This window comes from Enhydra lutris, unplaced genomic scaffold (genome assembly GCF_002288905.1).
Source record: "Enhydra lutris kenyoni isolate GAN:26980312 unplaced genomic scaffold, ASM228890v2 scaffoldscaffold6, whole genome shotgun sequence".
In the NCBI taxonomy this organism is placed as follows: Eukaryota; Metazoa; Chordata; class Mammalia; order Carnivora; family Mustelidae; genus Enhydra; species Enhydra lutris.
The window spans coordinates 33,998,825-34,014,065 of NW_019154090.1; the positions used below are offsets into that span (position 1 = coordinate 33,998,825).

Below are 15,241 nucleotides of genomic sequence, written 5' to 3' on the forward strand. Positions count from 1 at the left end.
TTATGGACATTGGGGAGGGTATGTGCTATGGTGAGTGCTGTGAAGTGTGTAAACCTGGCGATTCACAGACCTGTACCCCTGGGGATAAAAAGATATTATATGTTTATGAAAAATAAAATTAAAAAAAAAAAAAAAAAAAAGTTCCGTCGCTCTGTCTCTATCCACGTCGCTAAGCAGTCAAAGAGATAAACACAGTAGCTATGATGACACAATCAAATACTTTGCAGTGAGAGTGAGTGATCTTCAGCTATAAGCAAAACATGAGAATGGATCTCAAAAACATAATATTAAATGAAAGAAGCCAGACACAAAAGAATGTGATTCCGCTTATATAAAGTGCAAAATTGGCCGAAAAGGTTATCTATGTTGTTTGAAGTCAGAATAATGGTTCCCTCTGTGGGCCAGGCTCTGCCAAGGGGCACATGAAGGCTTCTGGAATAATGCTAAAGTGAGAAGGCTCTATTTCTTGATCTGGGTGCAGGCTGCAGAGACCTGAACAGTTTGTTGAGATTCAGCAAACGGTACATACGGATGAGCCCTTTCTTATGTGTATTATTCTTTAATAGACAGCTTTTTAAAGATTAAGTACTTGTTTTTCTGCTTCTCCAACAGCTATACTAAACTTAAGCTGCAAGTCACTCCAGAAGGGCGCATTCCTCTCAAAAAGTAAGCTACGGGAGCATTTCCCAATCAGTGTTCATGTTATTTTCTCAAAGATTTGATTCCGTGCCATGGCTCTGTTTTGTTTCTCCACTGGCCCAAGTGGGAGCCTGAGAATACATGGTAACCCCGTTCTCCCTCACGCTCCATGCTCACATCAGTGCAGCTGGTTTCCTCATAAAGATTTTCCTGTGGCATCATTTTTAAGAAACAACAAAGCAGGAAGAGAGGGGAAAGGGTGGGGGAAATGTACTGTTAAACCCAAAAGGCCATTTGAGATTCAGATATGCTCTAGGAATGGCAATCGGGTGACTTCAGCGCCTTTCTCTACCAAGATGATGCTAGCGTCGAAGGAGGGGCTGCGAACTCAAATGTCAAGAGCAGGAATGAAGCCCCATCCAGAGGAGACAACGATAATTCAACTCTACCATATTCCTTGTGGGACTGATGGGGTCTAGACGCTAGATTTTGTCGTGTTTCAATAGATCCCATAAATTCAAATTCTTATATTCAATTCTATTTTTAATGTAATATTTAAACTCTATTTGTCAATAAATTGACCACTGTTTTATTGAAGTACAGTTGATATACATAAATTTTATTTTGCAGAACCAAATTACTGACCAAAGAAAACACATGCTCAACCTTTATCCTTTGACCTGCTAGCTACCAGTAGCAGGCTCCCGCTCATTACAATGTTAAATTATTCTTAATAATAGTAGTAACTACTTGTTTCTTAATAATATTAATAATTTATACCTTTAGAGCAAGAGGTAGCAGCCAAGAGACAGAGTTACCCAGGATATGTTTTAGTGCTTAGAGGCTATTTAGTGTGATGTTTTTTAATTGGGTCATCAACTTTGCCTCAAGACGTTGATTTTATATTTGCTGTTTCATTTTTTTAAAGAGCACGTACATAGGTCTTTTAGAGCCTATCCGCAGATGCATGGAGCGGTGGATATCTTAAATGACAAAAGGGTTTGAATTCAATGGGATACGTTGGGTTGGTGTCATCCAGAAGCGTATGACCAATGTGTCACTGTGGTGATTTCACTCCACAGCATATACCGCTTGTTCTCAGCAGACCGGAAGCGAGTTGAAACTGCTTTAGAGGCCTGTAGTCTTCCATCTTCAAGGGTGAGCATGTTGCCTTTCTAAACTTAGCACTACTCAATACCTGTGAATAATCATACTGAAATATAACTTGCCCCCATATTACCCAAACACTTTTTTAAAGTAAGAAGACCATAAGACTCTCTTAATATTTACAATACATGGAGCCACCATAGTTATATTTTCTTTCATTCCCATAAACCCAATATGTTGATCCAGAAAGACCCTGGTTCTTTGTAAATAATGATTTTTCAAAACCATCTGGTATAAAAAGGTATGAGCCAAAAGGTATTATTATTAAGAATTTAAATTTCTCCTTAATAACAAATATTTTGTTGATGTTCCTGGAGATGTTAGCTAGGAATTATGGATTATGATTAGGAAGATATTTGAAATACAGATTTCATCATATTCCAGCCTTTTTAAATATCTGGTTTTACGATGTGTAAGTTAATACACAATTAACATGGTAGCACATGTTTGGACATAAATATATCGACATACTCTGCAGGGCTGTGCTTACAAAGTTTTTGCTGGGAGGGGTGCAGGATCAGTTTGGAAACCACCTACTTTGCTCGTATGGTGGTAAAGTGGATGAGAGGAAAGCCAGGTATCATGCTTTTTTTTTTTTTAGGCCCAACACATTGGAGGCATTCCAAAAATGTTGCCCACCCAAATTATTTTGCCTTCATTTCAATGCATTTCTATGTAACTGGCTCTAAAATTATTTGTTACCATCGTTTCTGGGAGAGTGCAGTCTGTTGTATAAAACCTTTTTCTCAGGCTATATGCAGAACTCGCTTTTCTATTGCAAATTATTTTTATCCTAGTATCTAAGCAACAAGTAAGCTCTTTCCCAAGGATAGCACTTACACTATAGGGAGAAACTTTGAGCCTCTTGGAACACTCTGTCAATGTTCAAGTTGCACTGAAAAAAGTTAAGAAGCCATTGCTAAACTTATCGTTAGGTTATGAAAAAGCATTGAGTGCTATTATTAAATGTGTTAGCCTATTCTTGTGCATACTTTTCAGAAAAGTGAAGTTTATTAAGGACTTTGGTAGGTAACTAAAAGAAAAGAAAGAGTGCTCCCCCACTCTCAGTTTCCTCTTATTAGGGGAGAGGGCTGGTGATGCTGCCAACATTGGACAGACATGGTGGGGCTCCCCCAAACACTTTTTTAAATTTTATTTATTTGACAGATAGAGATCACAAGTAGGCAGAGAGGCAGGCAGAGAGAGAGAGGGACGCAGGCTCCCCGCTGAGCAGAGAGCCCGACGTGGGGCTCGATCCCAGGACCCTGAGTTCATGACCTGAGCCGAAGGCAGAGGCTTAACCCACTGAGCCACCCAGGCGCCCCTCCCCCAACCATTTTAACCTGCACTTTTATAAGCAAAATAAAATGAGTGAACTTATTACTGCTCTTTCCTAGATGCTTTGGGATAGGATGGATATGCCAGTTAAGGTCCCATCATTTGCTCAACAAATATTTCTTGAGCTCTTACTACCTGCCCTCAGGCACTGAGAATGTTAGTTGTGGGCAAAATACAGTCCCAGGACTCAAGGACCACAGAGTTTCTGGGGGTGCTCCTCAAACACGTGGAGTGACACAAGGGTAAATGAGTGGGGTGAGGAGTGGTGCGGTGAGCAAAAGGAATGGTGTGGCCATTGTAAAAGAGGATCATTCGAGAAAAAGAAAACCACGTGTGCAAAGCCCTGAGGATGGAAAGAATTCACCAGTCTGAGTGACAAAAAAGACCTCTGCATTTAAGCATAAAAAGGAAGCTTGAGAGATGAATAGAAAGACATGAAAAGAATTTTTTTTCCTCTGCAATTGCTCCTGGTTGTACCTTTACTGGATAACATCTTGTGAATATAATGACCAAAAATTTTAACTTATTTTGAATCTAGCTAAGAGAAAGAAAGAATAGAAAATAAAGCTGAATAGAAAATCAAATCCATCAACCAATTCTCTGCAAATTGCAATTTTCTGAACAATTGGATTCTGACAATTCAGTCAATAAATATAAATTGAGTTTTTACAACCCATTATGTCTATTATAGGTTCATGCTTTCAGACCAATATCAACTGGAGACATTTTTAAAAGAAAATGAGATTCAAATAACAGGAGTTATGTTTAAATTGAAAAAAATATATTTATCTTTAGTAAATTAGATGTTATGACAATTTTCTGAAAACAAATTGGAGATTTTTTTAAAAAGAGAATCAACCTCCATCATGAAATCTTTAAAGATCATTATTCATAGTAAAGTATATTTACTTCAAGGACTTAGGACTTGTAGAATTAGGATGCTTTCAAAAGATCTAAAAACCAAAGACAATTTCAGAGCTAGGAAGTAAATGTTTCCCTAAACTGAGTGATATTTTAAATCCTTGTTGTAGTTTCATATCTACAGAAGAGCGGTTCTAGAAAATATCTACTAATTAGCAAAAAAGATTCTGGATACACTGACAAGAGGTGTTTTAAACACTCCACAGAAGAAAAGGTTACATAAATGGTAGATAGGGCTGCATATCTGGGAACCTTATTTCATAGCCAGTGGTCGTTCAGACTAGATTGAATTGTGTTCTGTAAATAGATACATTACCAGAAACACAGTGGATATCCTGTTGAGATTTTTAAAACATTATCTTTGCGCACATTGTTAGGGATAATTAATGCACTTGAAGTTGTATCCTGGCCAATGCAATCCACTGGAATAACACATTCCTTTAGAGGGTACTCCTTTAGAGATTACAGTTGCTTGCCAAAGTTACCTTAATTGTTAAAAAGTAGCACTGTATCTAAAAAGAGAAACAAAGCAATTACTGTCCTTCTATTAATAATCCAAACATATTTTCCAGGGAGATCTTTGGAGACCTTTCCATATTATTCAGAAAAATTATCATTTTTAAAAGGTTTTATTTATTTATTTGACAGAGAGAGATCACAAGTAGGCAGAGAGGCAGGCAGAGAAAGAGGGGGAAGCAGGCTCCCCGCTGAGCAGAAAGCCCAACATGGGGCTCGATCCCAGGACCCTGAGATCATGACCTGAGCTGAAGCAGAGGCTTTAACCCACTGAGCCACCCAGGCGCCCCAGAAAAATTACCATTTTACCCACAAACTTTCTGAGAACTGGAAGTAGTTTACTTGTACCAAATTCCCCTTGATTTCAGGCTTGTGACCTTGAAAACAGCTCAGTGACATTTCAGGTTGTATTACAGTCATCACATAGCACTGGCACTTTAATGAACAAGATAGGAATAAATACATGGACGGTTGACCCCAGAACAACACGGATTTAAACCCTACAGGTCCACTTACATATGGATTTTTTCAGTAAATATAGTACAGGATTATAAATGTATTTTCTCTTCCTTATGATTTTCTTAATAATACTTTATTTTCTCTAGGCTATGTCATTGTAAGAATACCATATAGAATATATATATAACATACAAAATCCGTGTTAATCGACTACTAATGTTATAAGTAAGGCTCCCAATCAACAGTATTAGTAAAGTTTTGGGGGGAATCGAACGTTCCACATGGATTTTTGACTTTGTGGCAGGGTGTCAACACCCCCAAACCCCTGCATTGTTCAAGGGTCAAGTGTTTTTGCTTTAAATGATAAAGCTTACTGTAGTTATAAACTATTATGTAATACCAAGGAAAGCAGTGATTGTTTTGGATTTACCAAAGGGGGCACCAGGATGGCTCAGTAGGTTAAGTGTGAGACTCTTGGTTTCTGCTTAGATCAAGAACTCAGGGTCATGAGATCAATCCCTGTATCAAGCTCCACTCAGGACAGAGTCTGCTTGAAATTCTCTCCCTCCCCCTCTGTCTCTCCTTGCTTGTGCTCGCTTTCTCTCTCTCTCTCAAATAAGTAAAGTCTTAAAAAAAAAAAAAGAGTACCATAAATTTTACTGAAGAATACAATAAACCAAACATAAAGAAACTTTTTCCAGGAAGGCTATAATATGTTGCCTTTCTCCTATGCCACAGACCCAGAATATACATCCAAAATACAATCATTTATGTAGTTGTGACTCTTAAAATCCCTAATATCAAAATTCTATCTTTAAACCACACTATGAATTTGCTTTATTATAGTAATTTACTTGTAATTATATCATGTACTCTATGGTTAACTCAACTTTTGCCTTACAGCTTTAGAACAAAAATATTGAGAATAAGTTGATGTGAACACTTAGTTTGTTGGATTACAGTGTGAGTTATGGAATCAAACAACCTGCATTCAAAGCCATAGGAGCTCCATACACACACACACACACACACACACACACACACACACACACACACACTTGGGACTTTAGACAGGCTTTGTAAGCAGCCATGTCCCTAGTGTTTGCATCTGAAAAGGGTCACAACCACCTAGAGGTGACATGGGATCAAACAAAAACATAAGTTCCATATGTGTGGCACCCAGTAAATGCTCAGTAAATATTCTTTTCCTCTGAGGATTTTTTCATTTGCATATATGTAGGGTTTTTTTTCCTTCTTTCTTATTTTTTTTTTAAAGATTTTATTCATTTATTTGACAGACGAAATCACAAGTAGGCAGAGAGGCAGGCAGAGAGAGGAGGAGGCAGGCTCCCCACTGAGCAGAGAGCCCATTGCCGGGCTCAATCCCTTGACCCCAGGTTCATGACCTGAGCCGAAGGCAGAAGCTTTAACCACTGGGCCACCCAGGTGCCCCACCCTTTCTTATTTTTAATTTAACATGTGGATATGTCATAACTAGATCTATGGAATCTGGAAATACAAATGCCATCAGTACTGCCATCAAATTTCAAAAGAATCTTTTCCCTTTTGGGATTCTTTGTATCCAAGCATGGAATTGAAGCAATGTCATTTTTAAAGTTTACCAATACCTCACGATTTCTGAAATAAATGGGCCTGAATCAGACTATATTACCCTTCTTAATTATCCCTCCAAAAATTTCTGGTAACAATAGCAATAAGTAATCACTGATGATCTGTTTTGTATTGGAAGCATGATGTGGTGAGCCAAGTCTTAGACTACAAGCAAAAGACCTAAGGTTGGGTCCTATGTCGTGGGTTCACCAGCAGACATTGATTGGGTAACTGTTATATGCCTGGTGGCATGTTTCGGACACAAAGGAATTAAAGAAGAGATAGTGACTTCACTCAAAAACTCATAGTCTAGTAGAAAATCAGAAATATAAAAAATATGGGGAAAATTGTATGATAGATTCTGTAATAAAAATATATAAATGTGGATTGTGAACACAAAAGAATATGCCACCTTTAGTTAGTGTGGTCAGGCAGGATTAGAGAAGAGTGAACACTGGGTATGATCTTCCAAGTGCTGGACTGAGGGCTTCCTCCTGCTCAGATAGAACACAATGACTCTGTTCCATCCACTTCACCAAATCATGAGATCCAGGAAAAGAAAATATGTAAATGAAATTTGTGAATTTCAGCCTTGTTTAAGATGTAAGGAATTAGGACTTGTCAATAGCTTTTCCACAGATACCTCCCCAAACCCTTTCAGTTCAGCTTTCAGTGATACTCATTTTTACTCATGTCTCCAAAAATATTTCTTCTGTTTTCCTACATCAACTTTAAAAGCTTTTGGGTATCCTCATCAGTCAAGTTGGACAAAGAAAAAAGAGACAAAGAAAGTCAGCTGTATTGAAATGGTTTCTTTTCTATGTGCTAACAGCTAACTGGCAATGAAAATAATATCGTGTTTATTTAGATTATCTCGTTAATTTTTCCTCTTTAATAAGAAGTCCTAATCCACAGCTGGCAAATAAACAATGGTTAGAGTTTCAGGAAAGCATACTGTTCTATGAAATTATGTGTATGAAATCTTATATAAATGACTTCAGTTGAATCTGATATCCCATGGGAATTCTGTTCTATCAATTTCTACCTTTCTCATAATGTACATTTATTTACCTAGTAAATATTTATTGTGGACGTATTATGTGTCACACTGGAAATCTAGCAATTAACAAGCAACACACAAGTCCTAGCTTGTGTAGTTCTGCATGTTACTAAGAAACAGAGCCATACAGCTGGGAGCACAATATAGTTACAGTGTTGAAATACCACACCAGTGAAATGTAATGGTAGCCCAGAAAGAAAGACAAAACCCAAGGCAGGAGAAAGAGGTTTTAAGCTAACAGAAGAAGAGAGAAAAAAATAAAAGTTCAGTAAGACTCAAGTATATCGATCCTGCGTTGGACCACTGATATGTAATGGACCTCTCTGTGTATACTGCTACACATGTTGTTTGGTTATCTCAAAATTCTGTTTTGCAAAGTAGACTTTTTTCCAGCTCCATAAACGGATTTAGTAAAGGAAGTATTATTTTATTCATTCGTTCCACAAATATGAGACTCCTGCTGTTTGCCAAGTGGTGAGCTAACTTCTCTTATCTATTAGCAGGCAGGGTACAATTTCAGAGAACAAATTTAGGTGTTTCTATAAAAGTACATTTCAAAACATATGCACTTGGTAAAAGGAAGGGATTTTGGTTTTTTTGTTTTTTGGGTTTTTTTTTTCATTTAAGGGCTTGAACATAAAAATAATTATATAAACACATACCTGAAATAAGAAAACAGCATGAAGAATGTCTTTCCTGTTAACAAAGCCTTGAATACATGCTTCCGGTTTCCATGGCAGCCAAACTAAAAAAAAAACAAGTCCAGAAATGACTTTTTATATCAATGACTTGCTTCCCAAACAGTAAGACCAAGAGGAATCAGTGAGAAATAATGACTAGTGCTCTCCTACTTACAAAAACTGTTCTATAATTTATCAGGTTACTTAAACTGGAAGGAACATTGTTTGAAAAAAAAAAAAGATACAAAATTGGAATTTATGTTTTCATTTTGAAAATGTCTGTTTCCAGGTTCTTTGCTCTTGAAAAAAAATTATTCAAACATCTGCTAAATAGCCTATAAACAATGTGAATATGCTTCATGCCACTGTACACTTAAAAATGGCTAAAATGGTCATTTTTATGGTGTGTATATTTTATAACAATTTTTTTAAAAGATTAAAACTAAAAAAGAAAAAAGCAACCTAACAAAAATCTGCAGTACAGACCCTGGTTTTGCTAGGTCTAACTTACTTAGTAAACGTACTTTAAAAATTGTGTTAACATCCCTTGAGATGCAGAAAACTGAAGTTTAAATTATAATGAAAAAGCAACTGAAAGGATGACATTTGATTCTTCAAAGCAAGTGTCCAAATGAACTCTACAGCTGGCCTCATAGATGTTTTCTGAATGTTTACCCTGGGCTCCTGGAGAAAGAGGAAGGGAGAGAGAGACATGAAAAGAGGGTAGGGGGTGGGTAGGATAAGGAAAGAATAAAACATTTCACTGACCCTGTTGCTTTATTTCCCAGAACGATTCAATACCTCAAGAGGATTTCACTCCAGAAGTGTACAGAGTTTTCCTGAACAACCTTTGCCCTCGACCTGAAATTGATAACATCTTTTCTGAATTGTAAGAGAACAACATAGCATTCAAACCCACTTTTTTTCAGCTTGGGGTGGCTCGGGCAGGATGTATTAAGCAATGGAGGGAGATGGGAGAACTCTTCGGGCACTGTGTACGACAACAATGCTTCTGTGTAATTTTTTGGAAACAATCAACATTCCTACCCCAGAGAGGCAACCACTGCTTTTAATGAGTGAATGTTTGCCATGATCTGTTGCTGGGTATTGGTATTTTAGTATCCGTGGGGGACTTTGCATAGTTTGAAGATTACAGCTAGAATAGAGCATCTTGGCTCAGTGGAGACACGTGATGCAGAAAGAACTCTGACTGGGGAACCAGTCAGGTTACGTCTTGGACATACATTAGTGAAATGAGAATTCTGGATTGCTAAGCACCCTCCTAGAGGAAAGTCATTTGTTTTCATTTTAGAAAATATATAGCCATTCCTTAAAAAAAAAAAAAAAAAGAAAGAAAGAAAGAAAGAAAAGAAAAGAAGCCAAAACACCAGGGCAAATGCAGGGCAGTAGCCATTCACCTTTCCTAGTTCACTGAAATCCACAGGGTGACAGAAAATCAACCCAAAATATATCAACAAAATAAGGATTTTTTTTTTTTTAATGTGGAAGACAGGCCAACAGTGCTAAGAATGACACTGGATATACTCACTTTGTGATGTTCATTGCTATCAACGATGTTTTGAGCATCAGCCATAATTGTACCGTTGAACTTGGCTTTGGGATGTCAATAGGGTTGAAATGGGAAACTTGAACCACACTATGTTGAAGACTTACAGATTTTTGCTAAAGCATAACTTAATGAAAATAAAAATGTATGCAGGTTGTTTACTTTTTTTTTTTAAAGTAGTTAGTAATAAATAGATCTCTAAATGATGAGGTGGGATGTGGGAATTTGATGACTAAACCAGAAGGTTAGTGTCATAATTCAAAAAACAACCCATATGTTCTGTGTTCAGTTGAGAGTGGTGCAGCTTTACACACAAGATGTGCTGTTTTCCTACTGTGGATTCTCTTACACATCTGGTATACTTCAAGGGCACTGAGGTTTGGTGGCAGGGATTGCAAAAGATATTTGCACCCCATAGAATGCAGCAATTGTGATGATGCAACACACGTTTTCAAGGTCAGATGGGAATGTCCAGATAGCATGTGCTTACCAGGGGTGGCAGGATTTTGTTTCTCTATAGTTAAGTGCAAATATATGAATGACACTCGATGGACCAGTATTCTAACTTCTGGTTTTTAATTGGTTTTAGTGGTGCCAAAAGCAAACCATACCTTACTGTTGATCAGATGATGGACTTTATCAACCTTAAGCAGCGAGATCCCCGGCTAAATGAAATACTTTACCCACCTTTAAAGCAAGAACAAGTCCAAGTATTGATTGAGAAGTATGAACCCAACAATAGTCTCGCCAAGAAAGGTCAGTCCACTTTGCCCCACACTGTAGGGAAGCTGTGGTTTCTAATTGCGAATGGGTCACCCCCTGGTAAGTATCAACATCAAGGATTGGTTAGATCTGTTTCCCACATTTGTATGCCTGCTTTCCTTTCTGTCTTAAATCACGAGTGGTTCAATTAGATTTCCGCATGTGATTTTGCGGTTGTTGTTGTTATGTATATATATGCATGTAACATATTTTTTAAGTGTCTAATCATTCATTTTGTCTTAAATTTACCCAGTGACTGAATACATATTTCTCATACAGGAAATCTTAAATGTTGGCTTTTCGGGGGACACCTGGGTGACTCAGTCGATTAAGCATCTGACTCGATTTTGGCTCATGAACTCAGGATTGTGGGATTGAGCCCCATGTTGGGCTCCATGCTGGGTGTGGAGCCTGCTTGAGATTCTCTCGCTCTCTCTAAAAAAAAAGAAACATTTAAAGGTTGCCTTTTTGGCTCTGTTTCTAGAAGTTCTGTAAAATAACCCACAGCTTTCTCTAAATCTCTAAAACTAAACCTAAATCTCTAAAGCTAACCCTTATTTTATTCCAGTTTACACTACTGATGAATTTCTTCACTTGGGAAAATGTAAAATTTGGCCTTTTATATGTAAAAAAAAAAAGTCAGTGTTTGTAGAAAAAATTATTAGTCTAAAAATCAGTATCAGAAATCTCTCGGTTGCCTGGAAGTTAAGAAATTCATGTTTTTTTGATTCTGGAGAAATAAATTGCCAAAATAAGATCATGATGATTTACTTGCTGGGAGTTTCCAATTACACGTGGCATCACATCCCTAAATCAGCTCTTTAGCTTCCTTTTACCACTAAGACCACGTCTCACCTGGACTGACATATCTTCATTGAGAAAACTAGCGTGTTATCACTGATGTTATTATAAATTGCCTAGCTATTCCACAGGGAGGAAAATAAAGTGCAATTAACCAATTATTAAGAAAGATAAATTGCATGTTAATATGAAGGCAGGTCATAAGTAACAAATAATTCTAGCAAGCTCATCATCATTAATAAGTATGGTTATCATAGGAGTAGATTAAAATGCCTTTTAACCCATTGTATTTATTCTGGAATTAGTCCTCTAAATGAAAACAAAAATGAATGTATTAAGTATAAAAGTAAAATATTACCATTAACTTTATCCTACATGCTTTTAGTTGGGAACTCACAGATGAAATTTTTTTGGCTTTTGTTCATTTTCATGGTCAAGCACTTTGCCTTTGTTGTTATCATCATCCTTATCCCTGCCATGGAGGTGAGGCCCGTCAAAGGAAACGGATGACTCAACAGTGTATGTTGGCATCACTAGGCCCACACCCCCTTGAACCTACCTATCCTGACACCCTTCCATCCCCAGCGCCACAGAGATGGCATTTCTCCTTAGCATTATGCAGGGAGTAACTCCTTGCAGATTTCACTGGCACAACTTGAAATCTGAACTTCACCAAACGTAACTAACACGATGATATAACAAATCCAACAAGACCTCCGGAAACAGCCCATGGCACAAAGGAAACAAATAGCTTTTGTGAAACCAGTGAGGCACTTCAGAGCCTAAACTTTGCCGCTTCCTCCCCTTCTCACACCACACTATGAACAATCCATTCCTCAGCCAGCGTATGATGCCTCCATCCGCCATACTCTGACCAAATGCAGGCAGTAGAGAATACAAAGAGAGAAATCTGTGACAGTTATTATAACATTCTATAACCCTGGCAGAACCCATGTTGCCTCTAATGGAAAATTAAGATGATATCTCTTAGCATTTGTGAGTTTATTTAGTGCCATCTTAGAGATACACTAGGTACGAATTTCATAATTACAGCAGGCACACAAATTTCAGGTACATTTAAAATACCAGTTTCATTTGTTTTTCCACAACTTAATATGAAACTGATGATAAGCCTCCATGTTAGCCCTGGTGTGATTTTTTTTTTTTAAATCACAGATTTCATTTCTTAACTCAAAAACTCTTGAAAGAAAATAAACATGAGAGTCATTTTGTTTGCTGCTTTGGGTCTGTTTATGTGAGCAAAGATACTTGAGAAAATTGTTTTATTGTGTTGAGTGTTATTTCATCGTCAAAAGGAGAACGATTTTGAAATCTTTCTTTGTAGGACTAAGAAATTGCTGAGTTAAAAGCTCAATTTGCTAGTAATTATGAGTTTTAATAATATTTTTTATACAAAGAAGAAAATCAATTTTTAAATTTGATTTTGCTTTTCACATTTGATATTTGACTTTAGGATTTTTCCAAAAACTCTCTTTCATATCTTCATTATTTATAACATAGCTACAAGTAAAATCAAACAAAGTGGAATTTAAGAAAGTATTGTTTATTTTCAATATGATGACTCATACAGATTTACAAGGAAATTAGCCTTCATTCATTATATGACTTTCATTTTTTAAAAAAAATTTTTTGAAGATTTTATTTATTTATTTGACAGAGAGAGAGAGATCACAAGTAGGCAGAGAGAGAGTGGGGGAAGCAGGCTCCCTGCTGAGCAGAGAGCCCAATGTGGGGCTCGAGCCCAGGACCCTGAGATCATGACCCGAGCAGAAGGCAAAGGCTTAACCCCCTGAGCCACCCAGATGTCCCATTATATGACTTTCAAAATATATATTATCATTTTGTAAAGAGAAACAAACTAAAATTTGAGGTCAAATGACTTATCTAATATTCATACTAAGATGATCTTTGAGAAAAGAATTTTTAACTTTCAGTCAACTAGTTAATACTTTTTGATGAATAAACACAAAAGAAAATAAGTAGGATATTAGTAGTATATATTAAGTATATTACAACATAATATACTTACGTTGTATACTTACATTGTATTATACTTATAATAATAAATATACTTAGAATAAATTATAAGAAGATGGAAATCAGTATATTACATTATAATTTTTCTGCTACTTTCATTTTGACTAGTTCCTCAAATGTGCATAAGCATTGGTTATATTGACCCACGAATTCAATTTCAGTTTTCTGAAAAAGATACTTCCATATTGCCTGTATTTGTTATAAATTGCTAAGACTAAGATGCATCCTTAATGTATATATGTAACAATATAACTATATTCTCTGATATGAAGAAACTTATTTTTTTAAAGTAGGTGTTAAACAAACAAACTTTACACAAAGTTGCCATATGCTAATGTTTAGTTTTCATATGCACTGCACATAATTCTTACATAGGAGGTAATCTAAAATTAAGTGAAAATTTTTTAATATGACCAAACATCAAAATGCTTAAACTGACCATAGGTTAGTCGACTAAACATAGATGTGTGAAATGAAAAAACAGAAGGGAAAATAGACTTTGATGCCTTGTGGGCCTGTTGTCATTGGCAGGTTGGCCCCATTTCCACGCTGGAATTCTTGTTTTTGAAGACGTCTGTATTGGTGATAAACAATCACAGGGTTTCTGAACAGTGTAAGGCCAAATGTGCATATGTTCGGGCTCCACAAAGAAGAATTTCAACTTCTTGCAGAAAATACTGTTCTCAAGGGAGTTTGGTTAATTTTTATGATTGAAAAATCACACATTGCAAAATGCCTTGGTCCGTAGTGTTGTTTGCACTGGAACAAAATGCGTAATGCTAAACCATGTTTAACACAGGAATACACAATGACCCCAGCCTCTTCCAAACAAAGGGTCCTGAATGTCAGTTTGAAAACTAATGTTTCCCAAAGGGAGTTTGTTTGGTTTCTTTACTCACTTACACCTTTTAGAAGGAAGGCAATGAGTAAAATTAGCATGAAAAGAAGAAATTGATACCCCAGGTAACAGACTACAGATTACAATTGAACTGTTATGTCTGTAAAGGAAGGCCAAAATTCATTTTAAAAAACCAAACCCGGAGAAAACATTGAGTCTGATCACATTTTTGTTTTTCTGTGAAGAGCAGGTGTTTATGAGTATTTGTTAAGCAATTGAATTAATATAGCAGATTATGATATTAACAGATGTTTCTAGCTACATTCCTGTTTTTAATCAGTTCTTTCTCTTAAATTTTTATAATACGTTGTACAAAAGTTCCCTTGTTTTATTGCAATTAAATCGTCAAGATGAAACCATATCATCTCTTTTAGTATTTGATCAGTACTGCCTGAATTAATAGTTAAATAATTGAAATGAACTCAAAATACAGTAGCAAATTGATTTGGTTTTAAGCAAAGCAAATAGAAGTTGAGGTAGAGCAAGCATTTTTGCTTTAAACAGACCTACGCTAATGGTAACATCAGTACCAGAAAAAACGTATTGTATTTTCCAGATACTTATTTTAAATACTTACACAATTGAACTATATTATGTCATTATTGTCAATGGCAAGATGCACCCAGAGTGTGCTAGAGGCAATACGGGGCTTGACACTCTTCCAACCTGTAGTATTAGGTGGAACCCCTACAGTAGAAAAATGACAGAAACTTAAACTGCAGCACAGAAAGAAATTTATTATTGGTGCATATGAGCAAAAAGTC

The 15,241-nt window shown here is 36.5% G+C and overlaps 1 protein-coding gene across 1 annotated transcript in view; it reads left to right on the forward strand.

The window, feature by feature from the left end:
- The window catches only part of LOC111141432 (phospholipase C beta 1), a 671,787-nt gene that overhangs the window by 460,432 nt on the left and 196,114 nt on the right, over positions 1-15,241 (forward strand). Inside the window, exons 6-9 of the mRNA XM_022493977.1 lie at positions 613-666; positions 1,722-1,797; positions 9,180-9,280; positions 10,548-10,714. Coding sequence (XP_022349685.1) covers positions 613-666; positions 1,722-1,797; positions 9,180-9,280; positions 10,548-10,714 — 398 coding nt within the window. The remainder of the gene's footprint in view (positions 1-612; positions 667-1,721; positions 1,798-9,179; positions 9,281-10,547; positions 10,715-15,241) is intronic.